Source organism: Oncorhynchus tshawytscha, linkage group LG10 (genome assembly GCF_018296145.1).
Source record: "Oncorhynchus tshawytscha isolate Ot180627B linkage group LG10, Otsh_v2.0, whole genome shotgun sequence".
NCBI lineage: Eukaryota > Metazoa > Chordata > Actinopteri > Salmoniformes > Salmonidae > Oncorhynchus > Oncorhynchus tshawytscha.
The window spans coordinates 57,604,288-57,623,671 of NC_056438.1; the positions used below are offsets into that span (position 1 = coordinate 57,604,288).

Sequence of the window (19,384 nt, forward strand, 5' to 3'; positions counted from 1 at the left end):
CTCCCAGACAGACTAAATCACTTTTTTGCTCGCTTTGAGGACAATACAGTGCCACTGACACGGCCCGCTACCAAAACCTGCGGGCTCTCCTTCACTGCAGCCAAAGTCAGTAAAACATTTAAACGTGTTAACCCTCGCAAGGCTGCAGGCCCAGACAGCATCCCCAGCCGCGTCCTCAGAGCATGCGCAGACCAGCTGGCTGGTGTGTTTACGGACATATTCAATCAATCCTTATCTCAGTCTGCTGTTCCCACATGCTTCAAGAGGGCCACCATTGTTCCTGTTCCCAAGAAAGCTAAGGTAACTGAGCTAAACGACTACCGCCCCGTAGCACTCACTTCCGTCATCATGAAGTGCTTTGAGAGACTAGTCGTGGACCATATCACCTCCACCCTACCTGACACCCTAGACCCACTCCAATTTGCTTACCGCACCAATAGGTCCACAGACGACGCAATAGCAACCACACTGCACACTGCCCTAACCCATCTGGACAAGAGGAATACCTATGTGAGAATGCTGTTCATCGACTACAGCTCAGCATTTAACAACCCTCCAAACTCGTCATCAAGCTCGAGACCCTGGGTCTCGACCCCGCCCTGTGCAACTGGGTACTGGACTTCCTGACGGGCCGCCCCCCAGGTGGTGAGGGTAGGTAACAACATCCCCGCTGATCCTCAACACTGGGGCCCCACAAGGGTGCATTCTGAGCCCTCTCCTGTACTCCCTGTTCACCCACGACTGCGTGGCCATGCACGCCTCCAACAAGTTTGCAGACGACACTACAGTGGTAGGCTTGATTACCAACAATGACGAGACAGACTTTTTTTTTTTTTTTTTTTAAACTTTATTTTACTAGGCAAGTCAGTTAAGAACAAATTCTTATTTTCAATGACGGCCTAGGAACAGTGGGTTAACTGCCTGTTCAGGGGCAGAACGACAGATTTTGTACCTTGTCAGCTCGTGGGTTTGAACTTGCAACCTTTCGGTTACTAGTCCAACGCTCTAACCACTAGGCTACCCTGCCGCCCCAGGGAGGAGGTGAGGAAACAGCAGAGGGAGCACCCACCTATCCACATCGACGGGACAGTAGTGGAGAGAGTAGTAAGTTTTAAGTTCCTCGGCATACACATCACGGACAAACTGAATTGGTCCACCCACACAGACAGCGTTGTGAAGAAGGCGCAGCAGCGTAGTGAGGTCTGCACAACACATCACCGGGGGCAAACTACCTGCCCTCCAGGACACCTACACCACCCGATGTCACAGGAAGGCCATAAAGATCATCAAGGACAACAACCACCCGAGCCACTGCCTGTTCACCCCGCTATCATCCAGAAGGCGAGGTCTGTACAGGTGCATCAAAGCTGGGACCGAGAGACTGAAAAACAGCTTCTATCTCAAGGCCATCAGACTGTTAAACAGCCACCACTAACATTGAGTGGCTGCTGCCAACACACTGACTCAACTCCAGCCACTTTAATAATGGAAATGGATGGAAATTGATGTAAAAAAATGTATCACTAGCCACTTTAAACAATGCCACTTTATGTTTACATACCCTACATTACTCATCTCATATGTATATACTGTACTCTATACCATCTACTGCATCTTGCCTATGCCGTTCTGTACCATCACTCATTCATATCTTTATGTACATATTCTTTATCCCCTTACACTTGTGTGTATAAGGTAGTAGTTGTGGAATTGTTAGGTTAGATTACTCGTTGGTTATTACTGCATTGTCGGAACTAGAAGCACAAGCATTTCGCTACACTCGCATTAACATCTGCTAACCATGTGTATGTGAGCATTAACATCTGCTAACCATGTGTATGTGAGCATTAACATCTGCTAACCATGTGTATGTGAGCATTAACATCTGCTAACCATGTGTATGTGAGCATTAACATCTGCTAACCATGTGTATGTGAGCATTAACATCTGCTAACCATGTGTATGTGAGCATTAACATCTGCTAACCATGTGTATGTGAGCATTAACATCTGCTAACCATGTGTATGTGACCAATACAATGTGATTTGATTTGACTTTGTTAGCTTGCCATGGAATAAAATATCTCATTGGAGATGTATTGGAGATGATCCCAATACTTTTTACAAGTGAAACATACTTTTAAGAACTCATTTGAAAAGAATCTTTCTAGTACAGTTGGACCTGTATTGATGTGTTTCACCAGTTACTGTGGATAGAAGTATGGCGTTTGTCTCTGTGATGTAAAGTCAGAACAGATACTGAGTATTTGTCTGCTAATATGTGTCGCACAATTTAACATCCTACAGTTCGGCACTATGGGCGCTGACCTACAGGAGAATGGAACTCTCTGGCTGTTCCCGAACTGTGGTTTATGTTTACCTTTTGGTTGTGTCATTATGAAGAGAAAAATGACTAACACCTCGTTATTTTTGCTGTAATAACACTATTCTGTCTTGTAATGAGCAAGTAACTAACTCTTTGATAGGTTATGTAAGCTATCACAAAAACACAACATCATAAACTTTAAAAACAGGGTGAGCATAGTAAAAAAAATATAAAGGTGGAAAGAGAAGACTAAAAAACCCTTGTGTTTTATCCATGTCTTTGTATTAGTTGGCTCACAACATACCTCTACTACTACTACTACTACTACTACTACTACTACTACTACTTCTTTAGATATTGACATGTTCCCTCTACGCCAGTGAGTATAATGGTCCTCTGCTGATCACCTATAGATTTGACTATGTATGAGAACATCAGAACCTGTCCACAGCGGGACAGTAGAATATAGAGTAGAATATACATTCATACTTTGATATACTGCAACTCTGACATACTGTGCATGTTTGTTTATGTGTGTGTGTTAAATATCCCCCTGCCTCACAAGTACTGTATCTCTCCCATGGTTCCCCACAGTGTCATCATGCATCACCACCTATAAGAAGACCCCTCCCCCGGTGCCGCCCCGCACCACCATCTCCAAACCCTTCATCTCCATCACAGCCCAGAGCAGCACCGAGTCGGCCCAGGATGCCTTCATGGATGGCCATGGCCAGGGGAACAGGGACAGCCACCCCCGGGGAGACATGACCGTCCAGTCAGCCCTGTCCAACTCCACGGAGAGCATCGACAGCATGAAGGCCCTGACGGCAGCCATCGAAGCGGCCAACGCCCAGGTCCACGGCCCCGCCAGTCAGCATGTCTCAAACAGCACCATAACCATCACCACCACCTCTGCCCTGGCCCAGATCACTGAGGACAGCAGGAAGGAGCAGGCCAGGAGGGCCAAGTGCCAGCTGTCCATCGGCATCCAGGTCTGTGGTAGACGCTACCTCACAACAACTTTTAGTTTGATCTGATATGGGAATGATAAGAAATGCATTAGGTGATACAAGAGCCAGGTTTTGAGAGACTGGATCCCCATACCCTTGACAGGATGTGGTTCTACTTTTGCTCTATACTGTCCTCTAGTGGTAGATGTTTACATTTACTTCAGCCTGGTGTTCTGTATATCAGTTCCCCAACTCCAGTCCTCCACTACCCCCAACAGTACACATTTTAATTGTAGCCCTGAACAAGCACACCAGATTCAACTTGTCAACTAATCATCAAGCCCTGGATGTATTGAATCAGGTATGTTTGTCCCTGGTTACAACAAAAATGTGTACTGTTGGAGGTACTGGGAACTGGAGTTGGGAAACGCTGTGTGTATATTGTAGTGACTCTGAGAGGTAAATGTATATTTTATTATTTCATTTCTTTCTTTGCTGATTTTATTTCCAGGTGGATGGGCCAGAAGAGGAAACTTTGGAGATGGAGGACCAGTCCAAGTTCCAATCAATTGGTGTCCAGGTGGAGAACGAGAGGGGGTGAGTCTCTCTCTCTCTCTGTCACCCTCTCCCTGTCTCTCTCGCTCTCTCTCTGTCACCCTCTCCCTGTCTCTCTCTCTCTGTCACCCTCTCCCTGTCTCTCTCTCTCTGTCACCGTCTCCCCCTCTGTCACCCTCTCCCTCTAACTCTCTCTCTCTCCTCTCAGTCAGGTCAGAATGTCAGTCACTCACTGTTTCTTGCCTTCAAGACCTTTTGTGGGAATGTCCAGAGAAAGGCATCCGTTTACAAATGAAGTCCGTTATCAAGGGAGTCATTGGGGGTTTCAGGGGGAAGAAGCCTGAGCCTAGGGTTTTGAATGCAGTGGAACAGCTGTGCTAGTGAAACAGACATTTGGAACTATGGCATTTCCTGCCCCCTTCCTCTTTAAGGAAAATAGTGAGGGAGTTGTGTTTGTCTGTTGGACTCGCCAGTGACACCTCTTCAGTGACTTCAGCTGCGTCCTCTCCAGCTGACCTGCAATTGCAGTCTGACGAGGCAAATTAAAACACCTACACTCTCTACACTTTTTTTGTTCTATAACGGAGATAGAAGTTAGATGAATAATGCTGGAATACTTTAAAGTAGCTGACTGCTGCAGCTGGTGTCTCAACTTCTGTTAATGAGGATCACTGACCGCCCACTATGACAGCCTGGTCATACTAGACTGTGGGAGTTTTAATATGAATCAGAGTGAAATTATTCATGTAATAAACCTTATTGTATATTTCTTCCTGGTTCCTACGTCTGTTCTGCTCCACCCTAAGTGTTGTACAGGACAAATATAGCATCAACAGTCATCGGCATGGTGAGGCTGTTCTTGTACAGCTCTGCTGTGTGTCTGTAGTGTAGGGTGCTCGCTCTAAAGGAATGGTCATGGCTGGTGGGTGGTGTTTCACAGTAGTAGCCTGCTTCATGATGACTGCAGCCTAGAGCCCATTCCCTTCCCTCACTCTGTCTCTGTGCACCTCCCACACTACCTCTCTATGTGGGATGTTCATTCATGGTGCCATGGATTGTCTCAAAATGTGGTAAAATACAACTTCTGTCCATCAGAATGGATTAAATTCAGGGCCTGAGGTTTGTCTGACCACATGATCTGAACCGGAAAAACTCTGGGCCCTATATAGGCTTAAACTGGGGTTCAGAATTTTTCCTGGTCAGGTCACCTCAGACTGGGCACTGATGTCTGTCTCCCCCTGTTGGCAGATACCGGCGGCTCACCCGCTCCAATAGTGTAACAGCCGCAGTACAGGCTGACCTGGACATGCCTGACATGTTAGACAGCACCCTGGACTCCCCAGAGACAGACCTGCCCTCTTCAGTCTCTGTGTCACGCCAGTACTCGCGCGACGCTGCCACCTCGCCAGCCTCCACCGTCAGCATCCAGGGCTCGGGGAACCACTACCACGCCTGTACCTCAGACGACTACGATGACGTGGGCTTCGACCCGTCCATCCTGCCCCCGCCTGACCCCTGGATCGACAGCTTGACCGAAGACCCCCTGGAGGGGGTCCAGAGGTCCGTGTGTCAGCGGGATGGGCGCTGGTTCCTCAAGCTGCTGCAGGCTGAGACAGACCGCATGGAGGGCTGGTGCAGACAGATGGAGCAGGATGAACAGGAGAACGAGCTGCCTGATGACGGTGAGTCTTCCCAGTCCAAAGGCTCTTATACCACTACCTATCACAAATGTGGGTGTGTGTCAGTGGAGGCTGGTGCTGCGTACCTGTGTGTCATTGTACTTGTGCAAGGTACAATTAGGTGGGCTCATTCCGGCCATTACACTGAGCCAGTCGTCTGAGTTCTTCCTCCACCAGCCTCCTCTGGTGTGTGTGCTATCTGTTCTGTGTTTACATGATCTTCCTCTCCACAGTCTTGGGGAAAATGAGGCTTGCCGTGGGAAGTGCTCAGCTCCTGATGTCACAGAAGTTCCAGCAGTTCCGGGAGCTTTGTGAGGAGAACCTGGTGAGTGACTCTTCTGGTTCTCCAGCTTCCTTTGTCCCTCTCCCCCTGTTCTTCACATTAAAGATGAGATAAAACTCTGTTTTGTTCTTCCCCTCTTTACTGATCTGTCACCAGAAGCCCAACGCCCAACCGCGGCCCATCTCTCAGGACCTGGCTGGTTTCTGGGACATGCTCCAGCTGTCCATCGAGAACATCAGCCTGAAATTTGACGAGCTGCACCAGCTGAAGGCCAACAGCTGGAAGCACCTGGACCCCCCGGAGAGAAAGGTAAAACAGGCATCCAGAACCAGCTAGTGTCTGTCTGTGTATGACACAGAGTACATCATGATACCGACCAGCCGAGACACACTCATCATGCCAAAACAAATCAGTAGCTTTGTAACTCATCGCATGGTCTAGTATCGCTGTTGTCACTTCACTATTCTTTTATATTAACATACTGTATCAATGTTTTTTGGGGGGTTTGGCAACAACTGACGTTTGTCTAGATGGTGAGGGTTTATTAGATGTACCCCATACCTTATTAAGTGCTTTACATGGCATGAGTCACACATTACAACATATACACTACTCCCACTGACAGCCTTTTCCCCGGGCGCCGAAGACGTGGATGTCGATTAAGGCAGCCCTCCGCACCTCTCTGATTCAGAGGGGTTGGGTTAAATGCAGAAGACACATTTCAGTTGAATGCATTCAGTTGCACAAATGACTAGGAATGCCCTTTCCCTTCCCAATAGTTTTGAACACAATCACATTTTAACACAGAGAAAAACCTCACACCCGAAAGATGTTGAATGTTGCCATTTTCCTGTGTTGCATATAAGTCAGTGGAGTTGTGTTTACTGTACTGTATCATGGCTGTTGCTTTTTATACTCTTGATTTTCTGACCGCTTCTCCATGTTTTTGTGTTGTTGTTCTTGTCGACAGTGAGCTGGTTTTGAGAAGTCATTCCATCTGCCACGCACCACGAGGCCTGACCTCGCTGGGCCACCGTACTTCATGCGCTGCATCGCGTGTGGTTGTCTATCTGTAACGCTAGCCGTGTGCTGCTATAGGTGTGCAAATGCTGTCTGCGCTCCTGTCCCCGCCCCCCCTGGGAGGCGGCTAACTGACTATTTGTCGTCCCTGTTCAGGAGAAACGGATCCCTCCTCCTGTGCCAAAGAAACCCCCAAAAGGTCAGCCTCCCCTGGCCCGAGATAGGTCCCTGGAAAGCTCCGAGAAGCAGAGGCTGGATGCGCGAAAGCGCTTGATGGCTGCCAAGCGAGCTGCGTCGGTACGGCAGAACTCAGCCACTGAGAGCGCAGACAGCATCGAGATCTATATCCCCGAGGCCCAAACCAGGCTATGAGCACCATGGCAAGCACATCTTCACCACTACACATATACCCTGGCTCACACACATACACACACACACACAGATTCACGTACAGTACACCTCACACACCGCTAGAACACAAACACACAGGTAAACACACACAAGCTTTTAAAAGTATGGTTCCTGTGGACACAAACACAGAGACCTACTCCCACTGATAGGTAAGTGCAGGGTATTTGTAATATAATCACACTATCCTGTCCGTAATGGGAAGAGAAATGCCACCGGTATAGTTGTTTCTCTTACATATTATTATCTGTCTCTCACAAATTTGATCCTGGTCTTGTTTCTATCTATGTAACATGGATCCTCGCCTGAAGAGGACCGCTTCGTGATCCTTCTTTTAAAAAGTTGAGCACTTTTACCCACACCTGTGTAACATACACCATGATCTTGTGAAATGTATAGCATTCTTAATCAATGTAGACAGCTGTTGATATCCTAACAGAAAGCAAATAATAATTATCTTTGAGCATTTGGTTTCTTTAGCTCTTTGTACTTTCACCTAAGCATGGGCCAAACAGAATGCCTTGCTTCATGTCCCATTCAAACCTCTGAATCTTTTTTCTTTGATTGTGACATGATTGGCAAACGAACAGGGTATATTATGCATAAGCAATATTTGTTTGAAATCAGATGAAGTAAATGTGTAAAACAAATGAACACTTTGATTTTGAAATCCCATCTGTGAAGATCAGAGTTGAGACAAAAACATTTTTCTGTAGCCAGTTCTGTTGGTTTGTTATGCTGAAGCTGTCTATTGTAAAGACATAGTTGCTTAGTCTAGAGAAATATCTGTTTAAACGTTTTAGAAATTCTTGGTACAAGGACAACTAATCCTGCTTTCCCTTTTGTAAAGTCTGATGGGTGTCTAAAGTGGATTTATGACAGCTGAGGATATTTGCAATGATGAGCCACCCAATATGAAATACCCTAAAAACAGAGGGACACTAAGAATGCAAGTCGTTTTATTTCTTAACAATGTTTTTCCAGTAGCAAGTTCGGTGGTTTACTTTTATTAGTAAACTGTTTCTGGGTATATTAGTTAAATCCCAAGTGGGCCAGTGTGATGCTCCAGCAGGCTTAGCTCTGTGTTATTTCTCAGGAAGAGATGGAAATTCAGTCTGTCAAATCAGGGTCTCCTAGTGCTGGTGGTGTGTGTGTGTGTGTGTTATTGACATGTGCGTGTGTTTGTGCGTGCGTGCGTGCATGCCAGTATGTGGGTGTGGGTGTGCGTGTCGTTTTGTGTGCATCAGTGTTTAGAGGTGAGTGTGTGAGTGGTTGTGGGTCTCTTAAAGTGCTTCCTGATTTCCTCGGTTGACATGTTGGCCTTTCTTCAATACGGTCAAGTAGCCTCATGAACATTTTGTACATAGTCAAAACACCACTTGTACTTGAAAATAACCATTTGTGTGTTTGTACAGAAGTGATACATGAGGATATTCCAGTAAGCATGCAGACACAATATTAGTATTATAAAATCTATACCTAATTCATCTGTTTATTTATCAAACTATTTATTTATTGATGATTTCATTTTTTTTGTTTTTTACTGTTTCTCTTCAGTGGTCTGTCATGCTACTCTGATCTTATGTTGTATTGTATAGAGAGTATATGTGCATACATATGATAAACACAGAATAAAATAATTATCAACTCTGTTCTCAGTCTTGACCAGTATTCATTTCAATTGACTGATTCAATTTTTCGGTCAGCCTGATGTGCTTTTCCTATTTTAACCACTGGGTGGCACTGATGTATTTTGAGATTTTCTTTGTGATGCCTTAGCATTTATGATCCATTATTGGACCAAAAAACTGCAATGTATCTGCAAAATTGTAACTAAAATATATATATATACCATTTATAGATAATTTTAAAAAGATGCCCAAAATGTGGAGGAAATGGGATGCATGCTATTGTCTTGACATGCAAACAGGTGTGTAACGCCTGCACATTATGATGACATCCGTCTTGACCACCATGAGTCCTCAATGGCAGGAAACAACAGTGGCTTGTTCCTAGAAAACATTACCGAATGCTCAGATTAAAATATATTGCTAGAACAGACACTTTTCTGTTGTGAAACCGACACTCATAGAAACAGTTGATATTAGTTTTTCCCTATAGGATGACCCTTTTTGGTTCCAGGTAAGAACCCTTTGATGGTGAAAAAGGTGCTACTTAGAAACTTGTATTAGGGAAAGGGTTCCACTTGGAACAAAAAGTGTTATTTTAGAGGGTTCTATTGGGACAATTGAAGAACCTTTTCTAGTTCTAGGTAGCACCTTTTTTTCATAGTGTAGATTAAAAATCATCAGCTTTCACATTAAATTTCTATCTGCAGCTTTACTAGGTGCATCCCACAAATGGCTTACTACATTTTGATTTAAATTACTTCATCCAAAGGAACTATACCTCAAAACTATATGTTTGTGTAAAACTTAAATTGCATGATTTGTCAATAATTCATATTCAGATATCCATATGAACATATCACAACTTGCCTGTCAAGATAAGGGAGAGGAGATGGGTTAAATGTCACACCAGGGGTCAATTTGTCCAAATGTTTTATTTAGGTTCAAATAACCTTGTGCTGTGTTACATTACACACCATGGCTAAAAGTATGTGGACCTCTGCTTGTCAAACATCTCATTCCAAAATCATGGGCATTAATATGGAGTTGGTCCCCCTTTGCTGCTATAACAGCCTCTAATCTTCTGGGAAGGCTTTCCACTTGATGTTGGAACATTGCTGCGGGGACTTGCTTCCATTCAGCCACGAGCATTAGTGAGGTCGGGCACTGATGTTGGGCGATTAGGCCTGGCTCGCAGACGGCGTTCCAATTCAACCCAAAGGTGTTCCATGAGGTTGAGGTCAGGGCTTTGTGCAGGGCAGTCAAGTTCTTCCACACCAATCATGCTGAAACAGGAAAGGGCCTTCCCCAAACTGTTGCCACAAATTTGGAAGCACAGAGTTGTCTACAATGTATCATTAAGATTTCCCTTCACTGGAACTAAGGGTCCTACCTCGAACCATGAAAAACAACCCTAGACCATTATTCTTCCTCCCACCAAATGTTACACTTGGCACTATGCATTCGGGCAGGTAGCGTTCTCCTGGGGCATCCGCCAAACATAGATTCAACCGTCGGACTGCCAGATGGTGAAGTGTTATTCATCACTCCAGAGAACGCATTTCCACTGCTCCAGAGTCCAATGGTGGCGAGCTTTACACCACTCCGGCCGATGCTTGGCATTGCACATGGTGATCTTAAGCTTGTGTGTGGCTGCTCGGTCACGGAAACCCATTTAATTAAGCTCCCGACGAACAGTTATTGTTCTGACGTTGCTTCCAGAGACCGTTTGGAACTCTGTAGTGAGCATTGCAACCGAGGACAGACAATTTTTACACGCAACACCCTACAGCGGTCCCATTCTGTGAGCTTGTGTGGCCTACCACTTTGCAGCTGAGCCGGTGTTGCTCCTAGACATTACCACTTCACAATAACAGCACTTACAGTTGACGGGATGCTCTTGCAGGACAGAAATTTGACTTGTTGGAAAAGTGGCAAATCTATGACGGGTTCACGTTGAAAGTCACTGAGCTTTTCAGTATGGGAAATTCTACTTCAAATGTTTGTCTATGGAGATTGCATGGCTGTGTGCTCGAATTGTATACACCTATCAGCAACAGGTGTGGCTGAAATAGCCGAATCCACTCATTTGAAGGGATGTCCACATACTTTTTGCAATGTAGTGTACAGTATGTTGGTCCCTCCTTGCTTTTTGATAACATTTTGAGAGAAATTCTAATTAGTTATCTTCCGATGATATCACATCATATGCTATGATATAGCATATGATACAGTCAAGCACATGCTAATGATCCCATGACATTTGGTTAAAATATTAATTAACTTTCTGTTTCCTTTTGAACAAGGAGGCTGAACATAGGTTATTGGGGAGCAGAATCTAAAATCTAACACAGAATCATTTTTGATCTGGATTAAACCCTGCCCCAGGCCAACCTGAAACTCAACCGTGTTGGGTCTGGTCCATCCCTAGATCGGAGACCAGATGCTGCTGGGTATTGGTATTGGTATTGGAGGGCCAGTACGGTGCACTTATCGCTCTACACCAACACCCCAGGGTTTTCTGTACTGATCCTCTGTGGTCACTAAAACCTCTAATCCGATACTAATCCCAAGAGTTAGTGATTTAACCCCAGTGTCCTGGCTAGATTCTCAACATGAGTGCTCAGATTGTGCTCTAATTCCCAGTTATAAGGCTAATTGGGTCATTCAAATGGTCTACTCTACCCTTCAACTTTTAGTTAGGTTGTTGCTGTGAAATGTGTCAATTTACCTGCAGTTAAGTAAAAATTATAGGTTGATAATACTGTTATAACAACCTGTGCAAGATTCTATCAAATAATAGCCAATGCAAAATGTATTTATTTTCCACACAAAATGTGCATCACACACATACTGTATCTGGCAAAACATAATCATATTCCAAGTTAAAAGCCAGTTTGAAAAGTGTTAAAATATGAAGGAGGCGTTTGAAGCTGTCTCTTTGGGAAGGTGAGACATGACATGAGCTACATAACTTCTTTTTTTTTTGTCCCAGTAGCTCATATGTGTAGCCTATGTCACACCTGATTTAACTAATCAACTTCCAATGTGGTTAATGGACATATGCATTTATTTTTCCTGGATGTCTCTTGATCTGTCTGTCTGTCTGTCTGACGCTGTAATTGAGCTCTGACGCTTTGGGGGAGAGATGTTAAACCTACAAATTAAACACAGATCACCAGATTACCATTCTAAAAACCCAATGTTGATGTACCATGTATCAAATGGTTACCCAGATGTCGAGGTAGTTATTCACTTTTCATTTAATGCCAATTGACTAAACTGTTATTGCTTGGCTACTTATAAAACAGACTGACAGATTTGTTGCAAACGAGACCAACCCAGACAGGAAGCATCAGGTTTCCCGCGTTGTATTAAAAGATTTGTAGGACGCTAGAATATCCCTACCCTAATCTCTCCCTGCGTGAATAGCCATAACCACCCCAGGGCTCCGGTCAGAGACTTTCAGATTAGAGCAAAAAATCAATTAGGCCAAGGAATAGTGAATCAATAATCTTCCTTAATCTCTTTGAGGATATATTTATGATTACTTAAGCGATTTTTATGTTAATATTTTGTCGACTGAATAAGGGTGTGTGGGTGGAGGGGGGCATTGAGGGGCTTTGACTAGCGGTTCATTTCGCTGCCTGTTAAAGTGCCTCGATTAAATGTTTAATTAATTGATTGAATCATAGGCTAATCATCAGATTTGCTGGAAATGATCAGAATAATGATAATCTACACTACATCATAGAAACAAGACTCTGCGTTCTGTGTCTATTATAAGCCTTCAAGCATTTTAGTTACCAAGTTATTCATGCTGCACTTGGTATGCAGAGAATGCCTAAACCGTATGTCAGGTGAAAATTGGAAGACAATATCTTAAACAAGACATTATTTTAAGAACGTTGTGTGCATTCATCGCTATCAATGACTCAAGTCTCTCCAGACCCCATGAGCATCGTTCTAATTTGTCTGGCAATCTGGAGAGCGAGCACCCCGCGTGCTATTTCAGTGGCCAGGGCGCATGTGGTGGGATTCCCAGGGAATCCCCAGTGTTCGGCATCTTGCGCATCCAGCTCGCACTGACATCTGACCTCCTCAATCAGGCCATGAAAACGCATGGTTGTGGTAGTCAATGGCACTTTACCAGCAAGCTTTTCAGGTACCAGGTCACTAAAAATGTGAGATGAAAAGAAAAGCGTGCGAGCAGAATAAAAGCAAATGCATGGCACAAGGCTGGAAGTGCGTCTATGGTGCGGGGCTGACTTCAGCACCACAGGATATCCTGTGGGGTTACATTGGGTAACCTGTGAGTCTTAAAATGGAAACGTGAAAGGGAAAAGTATCAACTGTATCTTGTTGGCTGTCACTATTCGTTTTGTGTGGACATGTGATGGTAAAATACATTAGTATGAATTCACTAGTTGCAGGTGCTTTGGAGACATGGCTAATGGTCACCTGAGAACGTTCATATTTCAGGCTCATATTCAGCATAAATATTTATAGCACCTTTTCTTAACACAATTTATACATTGTATCTTGATAATTTGTTGTTTTTATAGGCTACATGTGCGCTCCATCGCAGTTGCAAACTTCCTTAGCAAGGTGTAAGATTTATTACGTCCTTCCAAGTTCTTTACCGGTTTGAATCCGTTTAGTTTCTAATGTTATCTTGATTTTCTCCAATCCTTTGCATACTCAAATTTACATGGCTTTATCTTGACTCTCCACTGTGAAGATTATGTCCACCATTTGCACTGGAGTAAGCTTTTCGGTCTCCAAGAAAAAGATGTTCAATATCCATAACGTTTTTTATCAACAGCAGACAGCAAGTAAGTATATGTGAATTTAGAACTTTACTGAGCGTAAAGCTACTTTGAAAAATCTACAATTAAACTGTAGGCCTACGCGTATCGAGTCTTGGAATCATGCATCACTGGCCCTCCCTCACCATGAATTGTAATACACCATGACCTTCGCAATACGACATCTCATTTATAATGTTCACCATTATGCCGTCTGTTGAAGAGACCCAAGTGTTGCTGTTCCCATGCCAGCGCTCGCTTTGCAGCGTCCGCTGGCACTGAGCTTTGTCACACTGGTGAATTGATCGTGTGACGTTGACGGTCACGGTCCTGTCTGCGAGCAATTTGTGAGAGTCCTGCTTAACGACCAGTCAGCGCTCAGGTACCAGTCTGACCCAACAGACAATCATGCAGACTAGTGGACCAGTTTATAACGCTGATATATTGAATGTAAACTAATAAATAAAATCGAAAATAGTATGTAAGCCAGTATGACTAAAGAAAATGTGTTGTTTATTTTCATCATGGATTGATAGCAGACTGTCTCATTCCAAAATATATTTGATATGTGGAAATATATGATATGTTATTTTAGCTCTTCTAACATCAGCGTGTTTAAATTCCAAGAAAAGCAAACTCACAGAGAACTATAACAAAATGCGCATGCAAGGTGCAAAGCAGCAGCGCTCATTATTATGGGACGAGTTGCATTGACTGGCTCAAGGCGCAAGTGGCGTTATTCCCACGGACTGTGCCTCTATTGCCTCGTGTAGCAGCTTGCGGCGAGGCGCAAGACCCATAGCCTACATTCAAATATTTTTTTTCGCCTTCAAGTAACAAAGTGACCCCCTCCATCTCAATCTGAATGGGGGTGTCCTATAGACTCCTACCAGTCAATATTTCAGGTACCGGCGTAATTTGTTGTGAGGTGTCTGACAAACACCCTCTTTGACGCTCACTGTGAGGCCACACTGCCATTTGTCTGACACCAGTTTCCCCATAATAAAACCATACTTGCTGTCATAAGTGGGCAGTCGGTCTCCTTACTGGTGCATTTATTTATGTTCGTAGAACCACTTAGACTGAAGGATTGTTATTATGGTGCTGAACACCTGAAGGATTTAAATCGAGTTTTCTTGCAGTATAGTCTATTTGGTATCCCATGTTGAGCAAGTTTTATGCACATTCAGAACTCGCGTTAATGTATATAAGCAAAGGTAACTAAGCAATGTTGTTTTAAATTCCAGGTCTATCCTTATTTTATAACATGCTGCAGTCTAGAAAAAACTAACAATAGGCTTAATACATAAACCTTCCTTGAAAATGAAAACTATTCCAGCACACATGGTTTCAAGACAAACCTTATATTATATTAGAAATAGGCTATTTTTAGATAAAGGCAGGTGAATTCAACCTTAAATGTGAAAGCGGTAACAAAAATGTAAACGAGATTTAAAATTATGCAAGTTTTGAACATTGTGCAAGCGATGCCTGGTATTCTGTTTCGGCATGCTTTTGCTAAAAAATAGTCTACCCCATGCCAATATTTAACTAGACCTACCTTAGATAGGCCTACCTGTTGCACTATCAGTGTTGGATATGATTGCATCCTTATCTTTGCGTGAGATCAAACAAAATTAACGATTTATCTGGAGTAGCCTATTGCAATATGTAGTATATTTTGACATTGTTGCGGCGTGAACAAGCGAGTGTCCACTGCGTAGAGCCAACGTGTAGGCAGAGCGGCGTCATAAAACCTATAATTGATGAACACATCATTTTGTCTGCCTGTCTAACACTAAAATTACTTTTAATTCCAATGACATGCACATTTTTTGCTCTGCGTTCTATGGGTTCTAATAGGAATTGGAATCCTCCAATATAGCAGGGTGGCCTAGTAATGAAGTGATCAGACCAAAGGGCTCTACAGTTTGCTGCAGGCATGAGTGGTCTGCTATTGAATGAGGAAGGTACCTGCTTTAAGATGTGCATGCCTTCATGAAGTGTCAGGGGTGTTATTGTTATCTGGGGTGTTATTGCTCGACCCTTTAATTAGGCTAGTATCGAAATGTTGTTTTTTCTTCAAATTACACATTGTTCAGTCCCAATAGATGCAAGGGTACATTAAGTGTAATATACGCCTTTTCAATTCAGACGTTGTATGTTCTTGTATAAAGCTCAAAAGTAGGTTTTGAATAAGAGGAAGATTGCAATTTAGATTGCATTGACAAAAGACCAATAGGATCATTAAGACGTGGAGCCTTGGAAAAAGACTGATGTTTATTACACTATTATTGTAGCCAAATAGTAATAATAGCCTACTAGTATTAATAATAATAATATATTGTTGTGGAAGCATGCAACCAGATATGGACACTTAGTATGTAAGTAAATCCCATTATAATTGTATTGAATCAACATTCAAAAAATCTACCGCTCTGAGTTCTCGTTGCAGGTGGGTGGGAATAAGGCGATTACTTCAGATAAAATAAAAAACACTACACTGCTCTTGCTCAAATACAAACTTCCAAGGCCAAGAGCGTCGGGCTAAGCTTTAATAAATAAATAATGATACTTGCAAGACTAGTGTGTGGGTTTCTCTTTTCTTTAAAATTATTGTAAAGATTTAAAGGTAGGCTACAATGTTAGGGTGGCTGCATGTTTTGGACTTAGTTGGTCATTGGCCCTGTAATGCTTTGTTGCCCATTTAGCCCTGTGTTCGGTTTTCCATGTAGTGCAGGAGGGGGGTAAACCTTGCGCGGTAGAGGGGGGCGGAGTGGTAAAAGATTATCTCTAGGTGCACATTCGGCTGCGGAGTGTAGTGTATACTCAACGCTGATTGGCTGACGCGTTTGCTTAATGGCACGCGACTGTGGATGTAGTTATAAGAGTCCTCGCGTGTCAGCCTTCAACCGAACTATCTCTTGAGCATCCAGAGGCAGCGCAAAGATCAAATTTGTTGTTACTGGGCAACAAGAAAACAACAGCAAAAAAATGGACACTGTCTTAGATACATTTACAGGATTGGACTCCTTCTCTTCCCCTTATTTTGACGAGGATGATTTCTTTACTGACCAGTCCTCCAGGGACCACTTGGACACCGACGAGTTTCTAGATGACGATGTCGATTTTCTCACCAGCCATTTCCAAGATTACTACAAGGACAGCAGGTTAGCGCACGATGGGGACTACTGTGAAATTGGCAACTTTTCCTTCTCTTCCTCCTCCTCTACCTTCTCGTATGAATGCACTGACAGCACCTCAGAGCTGTCGCCTCACATGGGAGGAGATGTCCCGATGCTAAAAAGGCGGAGGCGGATGAGATCCGATATGGAGATGCAACATTTACGGCAGGCTGCCAACGTCCGGGAGCGGCGGAGGATGCAGTCCATTAACGATGCTTTCGAGGGACTCCGGTCTCACATCCCCACTCTGCCATACGAGAAGAGGCTCTCCAAAGTCGATACCCTGCGCCTGGCCATTGGCTACATCAACTTCCTCGCTGAGCTCGTACAGTCGGACATGCCCATCCGAAACTCCGACAGTGAAGCACCGACTCAACCCAAAAAAGTTATAATTTGCCACAGAGGAACAAGTACGTTTTCCATATGGTTAGATAATGATAATGACTTAATTGTGGACTGTATTGTTTCTCATTTGTGAAAGACTTGGTCCATTACTAATAATTTGTCCCCTTCTCAGGATCTCCGTCTCCAAGTGACCCTGATTACGGGTTGCCTCCCCTTGCCGGCCACTCTCTGTCCTGGACAGACGAGAAACAGCTGAAAGACCAGAACATCATTAGAACCGCTAAAGTTTGGACACCCGAGGACCCACGAAAACTGCACATGAAACCCTCACTGAACAACATTGAAAACGAGCCTCCTTTCAGCTTAACCTGAGCCCAATAAATGTTATGTTTATGTCTAAAATAACGTATTGTTATACACACATTGTAAATCCATGTTAATATATAACGTTGTCTTTAGCGTTGATTATTTACGTGTAAATATATATTTGTCAATGTTCTCCTAATTAAGGCAGCTGGGCAATCATTTTATATGTAGCAAAATGTATTTAATTGTTTTCATGATAATATATGTTTTAATTTAACATTGATGAATATACGAAAACCAAACTATTTTTATAATACAATTTAAAATAATTTATATTTATATGCAATCTGAGAATAAATGTATCTTTTAAATTATGAATACATTGTGTTGTCTGGTCTATACCACTTTCCTCCACATAGGCTCCTGCTCACATTCAAAACATGTCATTTTTAACTCCATGTGGTGAAGATCATACTCATAAAAGGAAAGTTATTATGCATAACAACAGTGCAACAAGCAATCAACATGCATAAATCAATCAATCAACATGCATTCATCAATAAGTCAACTAAAGTTATATTTTAGAACGTGGTTGTTCACCTGAAAGTCAGTGATATCCAGCAGTATAAGTTTAAATGCATGACGTACTGGGCCTCTCAACCCAAGCCCGCATATGCAAATACTTAATTAGCAAATAGTAATTATACTGGGTATCTGATGATGGAGACTGATAACTCCTTTTCTAGAGGCCTACGTTGTATAAAGCTGTGATCTGCGTAGGTCTTAGTAATGTAACTTATATACACCAACAAACTTCATTAAAAAAAATCTAATTTGGGTATGCAAAGCAGATGTAAATGAAAACAAACATGCAGATACAATTCAATGGCTTAAAATACCAGGGCCTGCAGCTATAAACCATAGTTGTACTATGTTGGTCTACTATATTGTTTAAAGGGGCATGACTAAACCGATTGCTTGCTGTAAAAGCTGTTTTCTTCAATGTGCTGCAGGTGCTTCAAGGCAAAATTTTCCCGTGGTAGCGGCATCCTTCCAACGTGTTCCCTTGCCATTTTTACGTCAGCTCTCCCCCATTTATGTAGTGGTAGCCCAGATATATGCCTATGCCCAAACTTGCAAACACACATTCATTCAACCATCTGGCTAAGAGCATTTCGGATAACACTTGCATTTCGGATGGGGAAAGAGAAAGGTATATTCATTTTCTGGATTAGTCTTTGCATTTCGATTATTTTCTTCTAAGTATTATTATTATTATTAGTAATAGTATTATTGTTATTATTGTTATTATTATTATTATGCATAGTTATTGTATTATTGTTATGGATAATATTATTATCCTACTCGAATTTGTTCCTAAATAATGAGATATGTGCATTTTTCTACATTGAAACTCTCCAGTTCAATATTTTGACAAGTTTTCAGTGCATGTGCTTTTTAGGAATCTCAGTGGACCGACCTATAATCCCATCTCTTATTGCATTACCGCCTCATTAACAACGCAGTTATCCGCGTTCTAGACACCACACAAGAGACCATGTAATCTCATTACATTCATTAGAAAGTCAAATGTTCGCAAGTCAGCCTTAAACTTAATAAAGGACCCAGAAAGTCTTGTAGCTGGTCTTCATCTATTTTGTCGGGGGCAACATTTAAATTTAATTTGGTGAAGTGGCAGAGAACAATAAAACAACAGTAGGATCATTGTTTGGTCGCACCTAATGCTATAGAGCGAATGTGGTTTTGTGTGCAAGCACAGTTCAAAACCCCTCAAAACATCCTTTGGTGCAATACCAATCAAGCGGAAGGGAAGGGCTTAAGCAGTGAAACACTTGGGTCTCTATCTTGTCACTCTTGTGCTTGGTCTTGGC

General features: G+C 43.0%; 2 protein-coding genes across 5 annotated transcripts in view; both read left to right on the forward strand.

Annotated features, from left to right (window-relative positions):
* Window positions 1-8,872, forward strand: part of LOC112260496 (disks large-associated protein 1) — a 112,596-nt gene extending 103,724 nt beyond the window's left edge. For 3 of the 4 annotated variants that reach the window (XM_024435648.2, XM_024435650.2, XM_024435649.2), the window contains exons 7-12: window positions 2,920-3,317; window positions 3,787-3,872; window positions 5,079-5,512; window positions 5,743-5,834; window positions 5,949-6,101; window positions 6,969-8,872. In XM_024435648.2, the coding sequence (XP_024291416.1) occupies window positions 2,920-3,317; window positions 3,787-3,872; window positions 5,079-5,512; window positions 5,743-5,834; window positions 5,949-6,101; window positions 6,969-7,184 (1,379 nt within the window). In that variant the 3' untranslated portion in view covers window positions 7,185-8,872. Of the gene's footprint in view, window positions 1-2,919; window positions 3,318-3,786; window positions 3,873-5,078; window positions 5,513-5,742; window positions 5,835-5,948; window positions 6,102-6,762 lie in introns of all 4 variants that reach the window. The other variant, XM_042328788.1, reaches the window with a different exon arrangement.
* Window positions 8,873-16,556: 7,684 nt separating this feature from the next.
* On the forward strand, window positions 16,557-17,870 carry LOC112261114 (pancreas transcription factor 1 subunit alpha). Its single transcript, XM_024436454.2, has 2 exons — window positions 16,557-17,251; window positions 17,359-17,870. Exons 1-2 carry the CDS (start codon window positions 16,651-16,653, stop codon window positions 17,556-17,558), a joined length of 801 nt encoding a protein of 266 aa, XP_024292222.1. The 5' UTR covers window positions 16,557-16,650; the 3' UTR covers window positions 17,559-17,870.
* The last annotated feature ends 1,514 nt before the right edge of the window (window positions 17,871-19,384 follow it).

What these genes read in the sequence shown, in the direction of transcription:
- LOC112261114 (XM_024436454.2), top strand. Translation starts at nt 16,651, where the DNA reads ATGGACACTGTCTTAGATACATTTACAGGATTGGACTCCTTCTCTTCC. An exon ending in AATTTGCCACAGAGGAACAA is followed by an intron (nt 17,252 to 17,358) that starts GTACGTTTTCCA and finishes TCCCCTTCTCAG; the next exon opens with GATCTCCGTCTCCAAGTGAC.